At 61.2% G+C, this 17,395-nt stretch overlaps 2 protein-coding genes across 7 annotated transcripts; both read right to left on the reverse strand.

Moving 5' to 3' along the window:
• Positions 1-22: 22 nt before the first annotated feature.
• Positions 23-6,325, reverse strand: RPS6KB2 (ribosomal protein S6 kinase B2). Of its 4 annotated transcripts, XM_081531932.1 has the most exons (15): positions 6,138-6,268; positions 5,752-5,792; positions 5,533-5,653; positions 5,048-5,116; positions 3,904-4,051; positions 2,785-2,842; positions 2,590-2,690; positions 2,415-2,505; positions 2,240-2,330; positions 2,017-2,124; positions 1,278-1,340; positions 1,068-1,145; positions 877-984; positions 667-779; positions 23-443 (listed from the first exon to the last, which is right to left on the reverse strand). In XM_081531932.1, exons 1-15 carry the CDS (start codon positions 6,213-6,215, stop codon positions 254-256), a joined length of 1,458 nt encoding a protein of 485 aa, XP_081388058.1. In that variant the 5' UTR covers positions 6,216-6,268; the 3' UTR covers positions 23-253. The 4 variants fall into 4 exon arrangements, with proteins under 4 accessions (XP_081388058.1, XP_081388057.1, XP_081388060.1 ...); XM_081531931.1 differs by lacking the exon at positions 5,752-5,792 and having other exon boundaries at positions 6,138-6,325; XM_081531934.1 differs by lacking the exon at positions 1,068-1,145 and having other exon boundaries at positions 877-981.
• Positions 6,326-7,939: 1,614 nt separating this feature from the next.
• Positions 7,940-16,932, reverse strand: CARNS1 (carnosine synthase 1). 3 transcript variants are annotated; one of them, XM_081531928.1, is made up of 10 exons: positions 16,856-16,932; positions 16,378-16,415; positions 14,791-15,064; positions 13,915-14,004; positions 13,170-13,657; positions 12,761-12,935; positions 12,590-12,675; positions 11,653-11,884; positions 11,263-11,543; positions 7,940-10,203 (listed from the first exon to the last, which is right to left on the reverse strand). In XM_081531928.1, the coding sequence occupies exons 2-10, from the start codon at positions 16,378-16,380 to the stop codon at positions 8,977-8,979; spliced, it is 2,856 nt and encodes a 951-aa protein (XP_081388054.1). In that variant the 5' UTR covers positions 16,381-16,415; positions 16,856-16,932; the 3' UTR covers positions 7,940-8,976. The 3 variants fall into 3 exon arrangements, with proteins under 3 accessions (XP_081388054.1, XP_081388055.1, XP_081388056.1); XM_081531929.1 differs by lacking the exon at positions 14,791-15,064 and having other exon boundaries at positions 16,856-16,925; XM_081531930.1 differs by lacking the exons at positions 14,791-15,064; positions 16,378-16,415 and having other exon boundaries at positions 16,856-16,924.
• Between the last annotated feature and the right edge of the window lie 463 nt (positions 16,933-17,395).

Here is a 17,395-nt window from a genome sequence, read left to right on the forward strand (position 1 = left end):
AGTCAAGGAAGAGCCAGGTCAGTGCCATGATTCAATACTTTTAATTCTCCAAGGGCACGGCTCAACTGCAGGAGGCCAGGCAGGTGGCCCCTCGACCGGCAGCCGTAGCCTGCAGCCCTTGGTGGTCATGATTCTGGGGTACGGCCACCCCAACCGGGATCCACTCATACCAGTCACTCCTGCACCCCCAGGCACGGCCCCGGGTCTCTGGAACTGGCCCAGGGTCCCGCCGCCCTCACCTCCACCCATTCTTTTAGCGCCCAGGGCGCCCACGGCTCCTCTTGGACTTCTTGGTCCCTGAGGGGGGTCGGATGGGGAGGGGGGCAGTGCTCGAGGGTGGTGGTGCTGGCGGCGGCGGCAGCAGAGGAGGTAGTGGGGGCTCCATGAGCTCCTGTGGGCCAGGGCTGGGCCGGAACCCCTCAAAGGGCGGGAACTTTAGGGGGCTGCAGGGGAAATCGAGGCCAAATCAGTGTCTTCTGGCCCAGGGTGTCTTCCCCCACCCCTTGTCCCCCCGCCTGGGGCTCAGGCTGTGCGGTCACGTGCCCACCCGCAGGAGTCCCCACAGTAAGCGGAGAAACGGAGGTTGAGGCTGGTTACGAGATGGCCAGGGAGGCCCTGGGGTTGGCGGCAGAGCCACAGCTAGAGCCGGCCGCGCCCCCACAGTACCTGATGGGGGTCCGGGGGCTGCTATTGAGGCGCCTGGGCGAGCGCAGCTTGGGCTGGAAGGAGAAGCCCTCCTTGATGCTGTCCAGGACAGAGGGCGCCACGTACGTGAAACCCTGGGGGCAGAGGCCGGGCCGGGTGACGCTCGGGGTCAGTGGCTCCTCGGCCCCGGCCTCTGCCCCGTCCCCCATCCCTCAGGCCCCCCAACCTCACCAGGAAGGCCTGGTTGGCACTCTCACTGAGCGTCGTGTCGTCTGGACTGTCCACCGGCGTCTGCCTCGTGAAGTGGGAGTCAAACTGGCTCACGTCCTCCTCCGACTGCTGTGGGCGCCCGGGAGGGAGAGTCAGGGGTGTCCAGGAAAGGGGCCCCCACCCACCCCTTGGCCAGTGGGGCCTCCACTCACCAGGGAAGGCCGGAAAGGGGGGTCCACATGGCGGGCCAGGAGGTCGTCCCAGTTAACGTGCCGGAAGAAGGGGTGCCTCTGAGTAGAGCGCCCAGGGACATGCCAACATTTCAAACCCTGGCTCCCTCAGAACACCCTCTGCCCTAAGGCCCCACCCGCTGCACTCAGGCACCCTGGGAGCTCCACTGTGCCCCCTCACGATGGTTTCACCTGCACATCAGCAGCGTCCCCGGGGCCCCCTCCAATCCGCTGGTTAGGATTCCGCTTCAGAAACTGCAGGACAAGGGCAGAGGGTCACTGTCTCGGGCAGAGTTACGGATCGAGCGTTCCGAAATGGGCCCCGGGGAGGGGAAGAGTGACATGGGGGGTGTGGGTTGTGGTGGGGGCTCTGGAGTGTGGTCTCTCCCTACTGACACCCTCAGGATTTCCAAGGTTTGGTCCAAAGGCCCCCCCTTCTCCACGAAGCCTTTGCAAAGGTGTCTGGTTGCTGGCATTGCCCCAAAGGCAAATTCATGGGGGTGCAACTTGCAATCTGGATGGGGCGCCTGCCCTCCCAACCTCGATCCCCAAGGATCGCCTTTTTGAGGAGAGCAGCTAGTACAAGTCTCACTGATTAGGACTCGGGCATGGCAACCGACTCCAGTATTCTTGCCTGGGGAATCCCAGGGACAGAGGAGCCTGGCGAGCTACAGTCCATGGGGTCGCAAAGAGTCAGACACGACCAAAGCAACTTAGCACACACACACAGAGACTTGTCCAGGGCCGGCAGCTGGTCTGCGTCACAGCTGACGTCTCAGACCCCATAGCAAGTGCTCTCTTTCCAAACATACAGTGTTTGGTGTGTGTGTGTTGGGGGGGTGTCCAGCAACCCCGACCCAGGGAGATTCAGGTACACGTGCAGGGCCTGGGAGAGGAGATGGGGCAGGACCGAGGGCAGGAGGGAACCCACCTTTTTGACAAGATCCCGGGCATCCGGGGTGAGGTAGGGGGGCAGCTCTAGCTTCCCTCTGATGATCTTGTCCATGGTTTTCTTCCGGTTCTCTGCAGTGAAGGGCGGCTGGAGAAAGCAGAGGGTGAGAGGCGCCTTGCAGGCCTCCCACGGGCCGCCCCTGCCCCGGGAGGGGCCCCTCCTCCCGCCCCGACACCCGCCCTCCCGAGGAGGCTGGACTTGCCGATCCAGTGAGCATGTCGTACATCAGGGCCCCCAAGCTCCACCAGTCCACCGCCCGGTTGTGGCCACTGCGCACCAGAATCTCAGGGGCCCTGGGGGCCAGGTGGAACCGCCAGTCAGACCAAGCCCTGCCTGACTGTCCTGCCCGCCCCTGGGCCCAGCCAGCTGCCACTTACATGTACTCGATGGTGCCGCAGAAGGTGTGGGTGACGGCGCCCTCGTGGATCGACTCCTTGCAGAGGCCAAAGTCCGTCAGCTTGATGTGGCCTGAGGAAGGATGTTAGGGGGGTTGGTCAGGACCCAGCATTCCCCCACCCTCCATGGGGCTCAGCCCTCCCCACGCCTGCGCACCCTGGCTGTTGAGCATGATGTTTTCAGGTTTGAGGTCCCGGTAGATGATGCCTTGGGAGTGGAGATGGCCCAGGGCCAGTGTGATCTCTGACAGGTAGAAACTGCAGGGACAGGACAGAGTGAAGGCCAGGGTGGAGCCGGAGCCAGGCCCAGGCCCTGGACCCCCTCAGGAGGGAGGCAAGAGGTAACACCCACCAGGCCGTGTCTTCTAGGAAGATGCCTTCTCGTTCCAGATGCGTGAAAAGCTCACCGCCTGTGACACAAACACGTTAGCAGCTGCGTGCCAGGACCAAGCTCCTCTGCTTGCCGAGTCTCGGTTTGTTCTCGGGGAGAGTGAGGCTCGGAATTCCCGCCCTACCTGCCTCCCAGAGCTGTCGTGGGGGTTCAATTCAATTCAGCAAACATCTACCGACGCCTACTCGGTGACCGGCCCTGTGTGGGGTGAAGCTGGGGACAGAGATGAAGAGACCCAGCCACGGCCCTCAGGACGCTCAGTCTAATGGGGAGACAGACGCACACGGACGCTCTGATACACCAGCCCGAGGCTACAGCTCCGAGAGCCTAACCCCAAAACTCTCAGAGGGGACAGGCAGACACAATCCACCCCCACGTGAGCGGACAGAGAAAGTCCATGGCAGCGGTGAGACTTAAGGGCATGCAGAGATGGCATGCAGGGAATGAAGCCCCCGGGGTTCGTGGGTACAGCTGGGATCAGTGGGAAGAACAAGCCCCGATCACTTCCTGTCAAGCAGGAGACACCGGGCCCAAGGGGGCCATCCAGGCAGGTACAGGGAGGCATGGAGCTCTGAGCAGGAGGGTGGGGACAATCCCATGCTCTGAGGTGCCGACCCTAGGAGTTCCTGGAGGAGACACTAGAAAGGGAGTGAGCTGGAGCCTTCAAGGCCAGTGAAGAAAGCGCTGGGGACTCCTCCCCTCCCCCTGAGAGAGCAGAGAGAATGGAGGACACTGTAGAGAATAAGCCACCTGGACTGGGGTCTAACTGGATGCAGGGAACGCAGGAGAGAGGACCAGGACATGACAGAGTAGTAGTGGAAACGGACAAAACAACCCTATGGACGTCTCTACCAACTCCCACCATTCCCATCCACCCCAACACGGGGGAGGAACACAAGAGGCGCTGGACAGACGTTTGCTGAATGAATGAGTGTATGCATGCATGAATGGAAGGGTGGAGGGATGGATGAGGTGGGGCCCCCGCCATTCTGCTTCCTACTTCTCTCCCGGCTCCCCCCCAGAGCTCCCTGCACTGGTTCCTTGGCCTTGCCCACCCCCCAGCTGCATCCCCATTCGTACCACTGAGGCACTCAAGGATGAGGTAAAGCTTGCCACCAGTCTGGAAAGCATAAGCCAGTTCCACAATGAAGGGGTGCTTCACCGACTCCAGAATGTTCCGCTCAGCCCGCGTGTGTGCCGTGTCCTTGGCGTTGCGCACAATTTTAGCCTGCAGAGGCAGGGATGGGTTAGAAGGTGGGTGCCCAGGACTCCCTCAGTCCCTGCAGTCATGACCCTCCCTGGCCAGCCTCTATCACCCCGCTATAGTTCTCCACAGTCTACTGCTATCAGCAACCATCCTTTCCAGAGACTTGTTTATCCTAGTAGCATGGCTGTCTGATGCGAAGAGCCAACTCATTGGAAAAGACCCTGATGCTGGGAAAGACTGAGGGCAAAAGGAGAAGGAGATAGCAGAGGATGAGATGGTTAGATAGCATTACTGACTCAATGGACAAGAGTTTGAGCAGACTCTGGGAGATAGTGGAAGACAGAGGAGCCTGGCGTGCTGCAGTCCATGGGGTCACAAAGAGTCAGACATGACTTCAGTTCAGTTCAGTCGCTCAGTCGTGTCCGTCTCTTTGCGACCCCATGGACTGCAGCATGCCAGGCTTCCCTGTCCATCACCAACTCCTGGAGCTTGCTCAAACTCATGTCCATCGAGTCGGTGATGCCATCCAACCATCTCATCCTCTGTTGTCCCCTTCTCCTCCTGCCTTCAATCTTTCCCAGCATCAGGGTCTTTTCCAGTGAGTCAGTTCTTCGCAGAAGCAGAACCCATACGGACACGACTTAGCGACTGAGCAACAACATGGTGTTTCTCAACCTCCACACTCATGATGTTTGGGGCAGATGATTCTTTGTGGTGGGGGGCTATCTTTGCACTGCAGGATCTTTAGCAGAATCCCTGGCCTCGACCCACTGGGTACCAATAGCATCCCCCCTCTAGTCATGACTCAAAAATGTACACAGACATTGCTAAATGTCCCCTGGGAGGCAACAGGGTCCACAGTTGAGAAGTACAGCAAAACAACATAATAGAAATTGACAATAAACAAGCAAATGTTCAAGACAGTGACCATCTCCTCTCCCACATTCACTGCCTGGCATAGTGCACTGGGAATGGCAGTCACTCAGTGATGAGCTGTTGGCAAAATGAATGACTCACCTTCCTCAGGACTTTCATGGCGTATATTTTGCCCAGATTGCTGCCCTGTACCTTTCGCACCTGGAACACCTGTAGGGCAGGGGAGACAGGATCAACCTCCCTCTCCATACCTATCTTCAAAAAGCTCCACCCTGAAGCTCTGGTACTGGGACCCAGAGGCCTAGGCCCACCCAAGGGTGGGGCAGTAAAGATTTCAAGTCCAATTCTGAGAGGATTTGCTCTTCCTTCCTTCCCTCTGAGTTCAATCAGAGCCTCTGCTGATTTACAAGTCTAATTTTATTTTATTTTTTTAAATTTTTTGGCAGCTCCACAGGTGGGATCTTAGTTCCCTGGCCACGGATGGAATCTGCACCCCTGTACTGGAAGTGCAGAGTCTTAACCACTGGACCACCAGGGTAGTCCCTACAAGTCTAATTAGTTCTGAGACCCTTTGGTGCAGCAAGACTCAGGCTATGAGGCCCGTCAGGAAGGAGGAGAGCCAGTACCTTGCCATAGTTCCCCTTGCCCAGCACACGCAGCAGCTCAAAGCAGTGGGGACCGATACGCTCCGGGCCCGGGTTCACACTGCTCTCAGTCAGCTCCACCTCCTCATAGTGTCCAACAGGCCTGCGGACACAGGAGGTTAACGGGGGCAATGCGCTCCTGTGCTCCTTAGGTCCCTTCCCCAGCCCATTCCCTCCTCCCCCAACACAACCCTCACTCACTCCAGGCCAGCCGCCCTCAACTCCGCGAGGGGACACGCGTCCTGTGAGAAACCGAGGGGTAAGAGCCAAGGGAGGTGCCAGGCTCCCTCTCCCCGAAGCTGGACTGCTTAGCCCAGAAGAGAGGGTCAGGAATGGGAGCTGATAGGCGATGGACCAGGACTGGGGACGAGAGGCGAGGGCAGTATAGGGAGACGCAGGGGAAGGGCTGGGAGCGTGCAGGATAGATCGGGGTGTGGGTAGGGTCAGATCTTAACAGTGACTGGGATCTGAGACAAACCAGCGTCTGCGGGAGCCGAGCCCACTCTGCTAGGGGGTGCCCGGGCGACCCCACCGCCTGGACGACGGGATCGAGCCGGGATCAAGCGGCGCCCGGGCGGACGACTCACCGCGGGGCTGAGCTCTGGCTCGCCCTCGCCTTCGCTGCCTTCCTCGGTCTCCAGGTCCAGGTCAAACACCGCTGCCATGGCTGCGCCGTCCCGGCGAGCCCACCGGCGCGTACCCAGCTGCGCTCTGACTGACAGGCCGGGAGCCGGGGGGCGTGCGTCATCACTCCGCGACAGCCTCGCGCACCTATAACGCAAGAGACTGCCCCGCTCCCGACCCGGCGGCGGGAAAAGATGGCGTCTGCCGTAAGGCATCTCGGGAATGGTAGTTCCAGAGTGCCGAGGTGCGCAGTCCAGCCGGACCCAGGCTTCGGCCGGCCGCTGAGTCTTCCCAACACAGCTCCCTGGGGGCGGCACCGGACAAGAGCCTCCTGGGAGGCGACTGTTTTGGTTCTGGGGCGAGTTTGAGCGTTGATGGGACATAGTCGGAAGTGCATGCAGGTTTGAGCGTAAACACAATTACCAGCCCCGTTGGAGCCCTGCGCTGCCAGGCTGTCTGGGGGGCGGCGAGAGGCAGGTCCAGTATCTCTGTTCGACGCTGAAAGGGAGCCAGCGGCTGCATCATGGCTTCCCTAATGCGCCTCTCGGCTGGAGGACTTGGAAGTCAGAGCATTTACTGCTCTGTACTCAGCTCACTGCTGGGCTTTGTTGCCAGTGAAAGTGTTAGTCGCTCAGTTCTGTCCAGCTCTTTGCAAGCCCACGGGACTGTAGCCCACCAGGTCCCTCTGTGCATGGAATTCTCCAGGCAAGGATACTGGAGTGGGTTGCCATGACCTCCTCCAGAGAACCTTCCCTACCCAGGGATTGAACCTGAGTACTTGTTTGGTGGCTCAGACGGTAAACCGTCTGCTGCAATGCGGGAGACCCGGGTTCAATCCCTGGGTCGGGAAGATTCCCTGGAGAAGGAAATGGCAACCCACTCCAGTACTCTTCCCTGGAAAATTGCCATGGACTGAGGAGCCTGATAGGCTACAGTCCGTGGGGTTGCAAAGTGTCCTACACGACTGAGCGAGTTCACTTTCACTTTCTCCCACACTCCAAGCAGATTCTTTACTCTCTGAGCCACAGATTCCTCCCCAAAAGGGTTCATTCGAGTCTCATCAACCCACCCGTAAATGCAGGCTTGGGCTGTGCGTCAGGCACAAGAACTTGTATTTGGCAACACTACAATAATGAACATGCCAAACCCGGTCTGTCAGTTTAGATGTGGGCCCGGATTCTTGTTGGATGGGACTCTGGGGGTGTGAATTGGACCAGACCAGACCTTGGATGATTTCCGACAGTTTGGAAGCTGTCTGGATGTGCATTCCAGTTGGACCAGGGAGGCTAGATATGAACTTAAATGAACAGAATTCAGAGTCTCCGGCCTGGAGAAGGGTTATCTGGTTGGGGTTGGCCCTTGCTGTAATTCCACCTTCAGGAAACCTTCATGTTTGGGTCCTGGTGTGGGTGCCCCTGGCACACTCCTTGCCAGTGGTGAACCCAGAGGCCTGGCAGTGTAGCAGTTTATCCTTCCCTGGTGGCTCAGACAGTAAAGAATCTGCCTGCAAAGCAAGAGACCCAGGTTCAATCCTCTGGGTTGGGACGATCCCCCGGGGAAGGAAATGGCAACCCACTCCAGTATTCTTGCCTGGAAAATTCCATGGACAGAGGAGACTGGCCAGCTACTGAGCGACTAGCACTTTGACTTTTTAGATGCTACAGCTAGCCCTTAACTACCTCTCCTTCCCCCTTCCACGTCCCCTGTCTACCCAGGCTTGAGAAGTGTTGTCCAAGTGGCAAGAACCTGGCCCAGACTCTGCACATGTCACTAGTCCATAAGCCTTTATTTGGAGAAGGATGCTTGTGGAGCTGTCCACAGCTCCTGTGCTGCATGGAGAAAGAGTTCTTAGAGTAGCCTCCCCTGAATGAGGACAGGAGTGTAGTCTCCTCTGCCAGTGCAAGTTAGGTGTGCCTGAGGCCAAAGTACCAGAGCTTGGTGGATGTACCAGAGCACAGTGCATGGGAAGGGTGTTCACCTGTCTCAGGACCCCATATGAATGAGGGTAAGGAGGTGGACAGGGCCAAGAAGCTGAGTAGGTGGGTACAGCTTAGTAAAAGTGGAAATCTGGATGGTGCATCTTGTCCTCGATCCTTCGGTCACAGTGGCAAGACACTGAAGCAGTGACTGTTCCTCTCTGAGCCTGTTTCCTTATCTGTAGAATGGGGCAATAGTGTCTGCCTGGAGGGGAGATGGTTACTGCTGACCCCAGGTCACCCGCTTCTACTGCTCAGGCAGAATGAGGCTGACGGGGCACTGCCAAAAGTTGTCAGCAGGCTCTAGAACTATCTAGAATTTGTTAAATGAGGGGGTGAGAGTAGGAGGATGAGTTTAGTCTCAGGTTTCTTGGGATTTGTTCAAGGCAAGGGGCCAGCCAGGCTCTCTTCTGTAGGCAGCAGGAAGAGAAGCAGACCTGGGGGGGTGGGAAGGATGGGCTGGGTTTGGGCCTACTCCCACCAACCTGGGGGCAGGGTGTGTGTGTGTCTGCCTGTGCAGGTGCTGCTTCTCCGTGGCTAGAGTCCTGGGGGGCTGGATGGAGAGTCCAGCCGTGGGGCTGGATGGAGGCCTTCGAGAGGGCAAGAAGGCCCCGCGGCGGCTTGCCAGATACTTTATTTTGTGGCCCTCAAGTCCAGGAGGCCTTGGTGTCGAAAGAGCCCTGGGCTCTGGAAAGACCTGGGGCCTTGGAGTGGACCAGCCCAGGGTAGGGCGGGGCCATGGGAAGAGAAGCAGGGAGAGCTCCAGGGAGCAGAGGGTACCACAGCGCCCCCTCCAGCACTTTGCCCCTGCCCTCTTGCCCCAGCGCTATTTAAAGTGGGACAAGAAGTAGGCAACAGGATAGTGGGGCCCATCAATGCCCAGGCCCTGGCAGAGGCCCAGCAGGCGGTGACGGGCCTCAGCTGGGCTGGACCCAGCACAGGCCACGCTGCAGTAGGGCTCCTCGTATTCGCCAGGCACCAGGGCCTCCTCCAGCAGATTGAGGCGCAGCAGGCCCTGGTCGTGAAGAGCCTGCAGGGTCTCGGGGCTGGCAGTGGAACTCAGTGCCTGCAGGTGCTGGGACACCAGGCACATGACACCCACCAGGTGGCCCCGGGCGCGGGGATGGGTGGGCAGGGCAGGTCGCAGGCCACAGGCCACCATAGCCGCAGCCAGCAGCAGGTCCACACCGTAAAGCTCCAAGATCCAGTCTCGCAGGTAGAAGCCGCCCATGCGGGGGTTGATCTCAATGAGCCGTGGCCCAGCCCCGGTCAGCTTGAGCTCCACGTTGAAGACCCCGTCCAGCAGCCCGCAGCCCAGGCAACAGCGGAAGGCGGCCTGCACCAGCTGCGCCTCCTGCTCAGGGGCCAGCCCAGTGGGCATGCAGGCTGCAGTCTCAGTGAAGCCAGGCAGCCGCGTGGGGCCGTTGTCAGAGACGAAGGCAGCCAGCAGCCGCCCGCCGAACAACACCAGATCCACATCATGTTCCGTGCCCTCAATGAACTCCATCAGCAGCATGGCATTGCCCCAGCCCAGCCCGATGCCCGGGTGGTCAGCCTCGCCCTGCAGGTCTCGGGCAATCCGGGAAAAGTGCTCGTGGCACTGCGAGGCATCCTTCACCAGCCGCACACCCACCGCGCCAGCCCCGAACTCCAGCTTCATGACGCCTGGCAGGGGCACCTGGCGGACAGCCCTGTCCACATCGGCCTCACTCTCCAGTGGACAGCAGGGCACAGCATAGAGGGAGGGCGCGGGCCAGGGTGGGCCACGGCGACACAGCAGGTGCAGCTGGGTGTGGCTCTTCTGCTTGGCCAGGCGCATGGCGGCCGGCGGGTTGCAGGGCAGGCCCAGCTCCTGGCAGAGCAAGGCTGTGAGCACCAGGCAGTCATCCCAGTAGGAAAAGCAGCCATCGAGCTGCAGGCCGCGTGCCCGCACCAGCTCCGCCAGCACCCGGGCGTTCTCCTCATCCCGCCGGTGCTCCGTGACGTCGAAGTGGATGAAGGTCTGCACCAGCTGGGACGCAAAGTGGTTGGGGTCCGATTCCACCAGGTGTAGCTGCAGAAACCACAGGATGGTGGCACACCGAGATCAGCTTGGGGGGGGCGGGGCGCTGGGCAGTGGGATGCGGCCTGGAATATGGCCCTAGCCCTTGGGGGAGAAGAGTTCACCAGCCTAGGTGCTCAAAGCGTGTTTGATGAAGATTGAGTGGAAAGCACAGAGGTGAGACACCTAATCCAGCCTAGAGGGGAGGGAAGGCAACCTAGAGGAGGCAGTGCTTAAACTGGGAGCTGAATAAGATGTGCTTTGTGCTTAAGTTGCTCAGTCGCGTCCAACTCTGTGCGACCCTATGGACTGTAGCCTGCCAGGCTCCTCTGTCCATGGGATTGTCCAGGCAAGAACACTGGAGTGGGGTGCCATGCCCTCCTCCAGGGGATCTTTCCAACCCAAGGATCGAATCCAGGCCTCCCGCATTGCAGATGGATTCGTTACTGCCTGAGCCACCAGGGAAGCCTGATAAGATTTAGCCCGAGGAAAGACAGTTGCAGGAGGGAGGTGGGTGGGGGGAGTGATCTAGGTGGGAGGAGGAGTCAGAAAGGGTTAGTCAGCTCCCACTGGCAGGCACAGTCTGGCTTGGGTTGGTAGGGAAACCAATAGGGTTAGGGCTTGGGACTGGTGGCCTGGTGTCCCGGGGGTGGGGGTGGGGGTGGCTTTTACTCCCGGCGGGAACAAAATTCAGCTAGGGGCCAAAAAAAAAAGTTGAGACTTCTAACTTCTTACGCTGAGGCTCTGTGCTAAGTAGGGTCAGTCGTGTCCGATTCTCCGCGACCCTATGGACCATAGCCTGCCAGGCTTCCCTGTCCATGGGGGTTGTCCAGGCAAGAATACTGGAGTGGGTACCGTGCCCTCCTCCAAGGGACCTTCCCGATCCAGGGATCGGAACCCTGGTCTCTCAACATCTCTTGTATCGACAGGGCTCTTTAAGCACTAGCTCCACCTGGGAAGCCCCAAGCTGGACCGCCCACGCATAGGCCCCGCCCCGAGGCCAACACCTCCCGGGACCCCGCCCCGGGCCCCGCCTCCTCCCCGCCCACCGGGACTCAAAGCCCCGCCCACCTTGAGCCCGTAGTCGCGAGCCGCCTCCCACACGAATTTCTTACTGACGCCGCCGGCGCCGAGGAGCAGCAGCTGCTTTCCCTCCATGAGGCAGCGCGCCGAGCGCCGCAGCATCGTCTCCACTAGCGGCGCGGCCGCCGCCTCCTCGGCCGCCAGGCCCGGGCGCTGCGCGGCCCACAGCCCCTCGAGCGCGCCGCACGCTTCCAGACACAGGCCTCCGTTCAGCTCCAGGGCCACGGGGGTCAGCGCACGACCGGCCACCGTCAGGGCGAAGTCCACCCCTGGGCCGGGCAGGGGGCGCGCGGGCTCAGTGCAGGCCGCCTTCGGGCCTCCGGGGGCTCCCTCGCCCCGGCCTCCGCTTGTCCTCATCCCGGGAGACCCCGCACTCACCGAGGAAATCAGTGCGGACCTGACGTCCGCCGCGCTGCTCAGCGCTCAGGCCGGCCTCCAGGGTCAGCACCGCGGCTAGCGCGGCCTCGGCCGCCGCCTTGACGCGCTGCTGCACGATTGCCACCTGCGAGGCCTCCGCCAGGCCGCACTGGGCCAGCGCCGCCTCCAGGGTACGGGGCAGGGAGCTCTGGTGTCGCAGAGGCCGGTCCCCACGGCCCACGCTGCATACCACCTGCGCGGGGAGGCGACTCAGGGGGCTGGTGCCTCCCATCCCTGGCCCCCACACACCTCCCCCCCGCCACGATCCAGGCCACACTCCTCACTGGACATTCAACAAGTCCTGTCCAGTGTGTAAGTGTGTGACTTACACTGCACAAACCACCCTCCCCTGTCACCGCTCATCTGTCGCCTACGGGGATTCTCTCCAGGCTTCCAGGCCCAGCTGGGGAGCTCTGTTCCCTAAGGGTGCCAAGTAAGATTGCTCCTAGTTCCTCAGCCCCCCGGGGCCTGTGCCAGCCTGGTGGGCCCAACCCTAGAGCTCCCTGAGAGCAAGGCTGAATCTCTCCTCGGTTTGGCCCAGAGCTGTGTACCTAGGAGGGCCCCTAAGCCTCCCTGAGCTCCCCAGCTTGGAGACCCCTCCTAAAGGGTATCGGGGACCCAGGGTCAGTCTCTTCTGTGGGCAAGAGCTCCAGGGGAAGAGGATTCAGCCCTGGGCCCTGGTACCCAGCATGGCATACAAGGTAGGGCTCCTGATGTGGGAGAGGTGCCTAATGGGTGGGAGAGGAGAAAAGGGTGTCAGACCAGGAGGCCTTCCAGAGGCAACCAAAATCCCCACCCCCAAGATTTTGTCCTCCCTGCCCAGGGGTCCTCAGAAGCTCAGTGGAAATAAGCTGGGGTGCAGCAGCAGGACCGTGACCTGAATCCGGGCCAGGCTCACCTTACTCAGCAAGGGCCTGTCACCCTGAGTCCGACACACCACCGCACAGATCCGCAGGGCCAGCTCAGGGCCGGGTGGTGGGCTGCCTGGGGAGAGGCGGTGAGGCCTGAGCACAGAGTAGCTGGGAGGCCGAGCCAAGCTCCACCCTGGGCTGGCCCCGGCGGCCCTCACCTGGGAAGGGGAGCCGGGCAGGTGGGCAGACAGCCTCCACCAGGACACTCTCCTCCTCTTCCAGTTTCTCTAGCAACGCCAGCACTGTGTCCACCACTAGGCCCTGCTCAGCTCGGAGATACAGACGCAAGGCCTGCCGCCCCCGCCAGCGCCAGCCACTGAGCTTCACGGCCACCTGAAACAGGGAGGGGAAGGCGGTGCCCTCACCACCCAGGCCTCTGCAGGGTGGGACACTCATACCATAGGAGCCTCCGTGAGGACATGGAGGTAAGAAGGCAGGCGGCTATCACAGAGATGGGCAGTGGCAGGGGCTCAAAGCTGGGAACGGCTTCCCGGCACGACCTGTAACCATCCAGGGGGGTCCCCTCCCATTGGCATCTGGACAGGCTCAGGGGCAGGAGCCGGTTACCTGCAAGGCATTACCCAGGGCCTCGGAATGCAGAAAGGCCCCCACTTCCTCCTTCACCAGTGTCTCCTGGCCCTCTTTGCCATTCAGCTCCACCAGCCGTAGTCCTGGGCTGGCATCCCCTCCCCGCAGCAGTGCCGGTGGCTTGTAGGTGAAAGCCAGGGTAGCTGGCACGGCCACATCGCCCTGCTGAGCCAGCAGGCGCCTCGTCAGCAGCCGGTCCTCCAGCAGCCGGGCCAGCTCGGCTGAGGCTCCGGTGGGGCAGGTCAGGTCGCGGGCGAGCTCAGCAGCCTCTCGACCCCAGCCAGGCCCCAGCCCCAGGCCAGCCAGAAAGTAGGTGGCCCGACGAGGGGGGACAAAGTCATCCAGGAATGTCAGGCCCCCCGGGTGGAAGCTCACGGCCTTGGAGACCAGCAGAGCCGCCTCACCCGGCTGCCCTGGGGCTGGCACCTTTGTCAGCCAAGCGGGGGACAGGCAAAGGAGCATGTTTCCTATGGGCAGAGAGAGGAGGATTTCTGGCCAGGGAAGGCTTGATGCCCCCATGCCCTCCACCTCCAGCCTGGGCCCCTGGGTCGTAGGGGGCAGCTGCTCCCAGAACCCACCCCACCCCCCGCCCCAGGAGCAGGGCAGCTGGTCCAGTGGAATGCAGTCCGTTGCCAGGGTCGGCGGGTATTTTGGGATGTGGCCGGGCCAGGGCAGGGCTGCCCTTTCCGTAGGAGGGGGTGGGGGAACTTGGGCACACACTCACCCGGGCTCTGGACCCCAGCCTCCAGCAGCACGGACAGAAAGGTGCTGGGGGATCCCAGAATGCACAAGGTCACCTCTGCCCCAGGGCAGCCTTGAGAGAGAAGAAAATGATGTCAAGCTCACCAGGGGCTCCCCTTGCTGTCTTTCTGCCCACCTTTCCCTGCCCCCATGGCCCTGGCCTCACCCTCGGACCCCAAGGTCCTTCCCGGTTATCAGATGAGAACGGTAAAGGGGACAGAGGAGGCTGGAGAGGGAAGGGGAGGCTGCCTGCCCACCCTCGCTCTGTGAGGTTGCCCCCTTCTCTCTGCAGCTGATCCAGAAGACGCTGGAGGTTGGGTGCCTGGAGACCTGGGTTCTAGCCTGAACTCTGCCACTTTCTGTGCGACCCTTGGTCCCTGTGCAGTGGGGTGAGGAGTCGCTGCACCCCAGTTTCCCAGTCTGTTACACTGAGACCAAGTCTGTGATGTTCACCTATTCTAGCTGTAAAGTCTCTGTCTACACAGACTCTTCTGTGGCTGCCTGATACATAAAACAGATAAAGCAGGGGAGATGTCCTGGGTCCCAACTGCTAGCTGCCTCCACGGCAACTCCCAAGACACTTCTACAGAAGTGCTGGCTCCACTGAACATGGATTGCATATCCTAGGGCTGGATCTTTTGGGGGTGGGAGGGAAGCCTTGATCTCTGACTTGACTGGTGCCAATTGCCCTTTGAAATGCCTGCCTGCCGGAGTTTGACTGACCTCACCTCCCTGGCTTCAGACTGAGCCTGAGCCTGGGGGGAAGGGGCTGACCTTGACAGAGATGGAAAGCAGGCTGGCCTGAGGGTGCCGCCCTCCCCCAAGGGGTGCCCCCCACCTCCCTGGAGCCCTCGAGCACCTGTGCGGGGCACCTGGCTGCGGTCCTGGGTCTCCGGGAGGCCCGCTTGCTGCAGACAGCTCTGCAGGAGGCTGTAGTAGTACACAGTCCAGGCCTGGGCGTCCGCCCCCTCGGGGGAGCCCTTGCAGTCCAGGCCCACGTCGTGGCGCCAGGAACCAGGGAAGCAGCCCAGGGGCGGCAGGCCAGAGCCCCCGCCCCACGGGCCCTCCTCTTCCTCCAGGTCCTTGGAGCCCAGGGGGCAGTCCCACTCGGGACCCAGCGGATCCAGGGAGAGCTGGGGGGGGGCAGAAGTGGTGGGTCTTGGGCAGGGTGGGCAAGGGCCACATTAAGTCACCCAAGGGTCTAAGCCCCCCAGTCTCCTAACCTTGGGTAGACCCAGGCCTAGGAACCAAAGAGGATGGAGTTGGATTGGAGGGTGAAGGCCTGTCATCAGGAACATGCAGGTGGGAGTGCTTTGCAAACTCTATGTGTGGCGCCTCAAGGGGGGGGGGCAGAAAGCAATGCGTTGCTAGCAGGACCGCTGCCCTGTCATCCCACACCCAGGTCTGCCCCAACTTGTTTCACAGGGGTATAGGTTTTTGCCTGTTTTGTTTATCAAGGCAGCCCTGGCACCTGAAACAGCCCTGGCACACTGTCGTGCTGCTCAGAGTTTGATGAAGAATAAATGAACGAATGAACCGAGTAATCACTCTTGGGCTGTTTTCTTCTCTCTGGTCTAAGTGACCCACAGACCATCATGGAGTTCTGCTGAGACCTAAATATGTAGGTGAACCCGGCCCAGCGTTTTCCCCAAGTAGGCCTGAGGATCTGCTATGCGCCAGTCTTGGGACAGGCACCAGTAAGGAAAAAGCTGGTGTCCTTCTTTTCAGATGTTCTGAGTCATGGAAATGCACTCTTTGCATGAAATCTTATACCCTGCCCCTCTGAGGCTGGCTGACTCCTGACTCCTGCTCAGAGGCTTAGGCTGAACAGGTGGGGACACAGGTGGGCCTGTCCTCTGGGGGAAAGGCTGGGCCTCCCCGGACAAGTCATGAGGTTTCCTTGGGCCTTGGGGTTGCATGGTGCCCTCCCTGTCCACCCCCGGGGTCCTGATATGGCTTGGACCCAGAGAATCCCCTCGGTCATCAGGAGACAACCTGTTGCAGGCAGCTGGGAGGATAGAGGTCTGGGCCTCCATCCTGGACGTGAATCCCGGTTTGCTAGTGCCAAATTCTGAGCCCCGGTGCCTCCTCTTAGAAGTTGCATTCCCTGAGAGCCCATACTGGGTTCACTCTATGTCCCCAAACTTAGAATGGGGCAGGGCACACGGCAATAATGAACATGGCAGAATGAATGAATGCCAAAGGGCACGGAGAGGGCCCACCTCCCGGGGCTGATGGGGAAGAGACGGAGTGCCTGGCACCCCAGCAGCTGCTTGTCCCATGGCACATGGTGGGGAGTCGAGGAGTGTGCATGCAGCTGGTCTCGGGTCTGAGCTGCCTGCACAGGCCATGCCAGGGTTAGGTTTTTAGTGCCTGCTGCTGCCCTCTGGGCCCTCCCCCTGGTTAGGGTCTCAGGCTTTGTGGGGAGGGAGGAGAGGAGACTCACCATCGAACAGGTGGAGAGGCTGAGACTGATGGGAGAGGCTGAGGGAGAGAGACAGAGCGGGAATCAGGGCAGCCAGGGTCTCCACCCGGCGTCCAGCCCCTAAGACTCTGCGGTTGGAGAGGTGGCAGCCACCGTGCCTCTCCTGCCTGAGCTCCGAGGTGTCCAAGGCTGCCCCACCCCCACTCCAAGGAAACAGAGGGATTTCTGACGCCGGGACCCCAAGGGGGCGCACCCAGAGCTCACACATCTCAAGTTGCGCGGGCCGCGCTGGGGGTCCTGGCGCTCAGCCCTTTCAGCGGCGGGGCGCACCGGGTCCCCCGTGTGTGCACGCGCTGTCTGGGAAAGGCAGGGTGGCGGGGTGCAGGTAGTGTCGCGGGTCCCCCCGGGGGTCGCGGGCGCTCAAAGTCCTGTCCCCGCGGCCCCTGCCCCGCAGCCCCCTCCCTGGCTCTCCCCGGGGCGCGGGCTGCAGCCGGGGTACCTGGAGCGCAGTAGCGGCTCTGCGGGGCCGTGCAGACCCGGCGGGACTCTGGGCAGGACTCGGCGGCGACGGCACAGAGCCCGGCCCTGGAGGCGCCGCTTTATATAGAAGCTGCCGGGGCATGCCCAGTGCCGGGCGGAGGCGGCGCGGGGCGCAGGGGCCGGGCTCCGCCGGCCTCCGGCCAGGGGACCCGCCCCACTCCTCCGGCCAAAACCTCCGCCACCCATCCCAACCTGGGGTCCCCGGGGGCGGGGCTGGGCGTGGCCTGACCTGGCCAGAGGCAGGGCGCCGGGCGGGCCAGGGAGACAGAGTGACAGGGGACAGAGAGGAGACATTTAGAGCCACAGTAAGTCGAAAAGAGGGTCAGGTTCTAACGGAGAGCGAGCATCCGAGAGGGTCACAGACTTAGGGGCTACAGTAAAGACAGAGGACAGAGGGGGATAAATAGAGAGACCCACAGTGGAAGAGAGATGCAGAGAGGATAGAGGGGGAGGAAGGGGAGGGAAGGGAAAGCTGGCAGAGACTGGTACCAGGGCTTGC

The sequence above is a fragment of the Giraffa tippelskirchi genome, chromosome 10 (assembly GCF_054371585.1).
Source record: "Giraffa tippelskirchi isolate mGirTip1 chromosome 10, T2T-mGirTip1v1.2.pri, whole genome shotgun sequence".
NCBI lineage: Eukaryota > Metazoa > Chordata > Mammalia > Artiodactyla > Giraffidae > Giraffa > Giraffa tippelskirchi.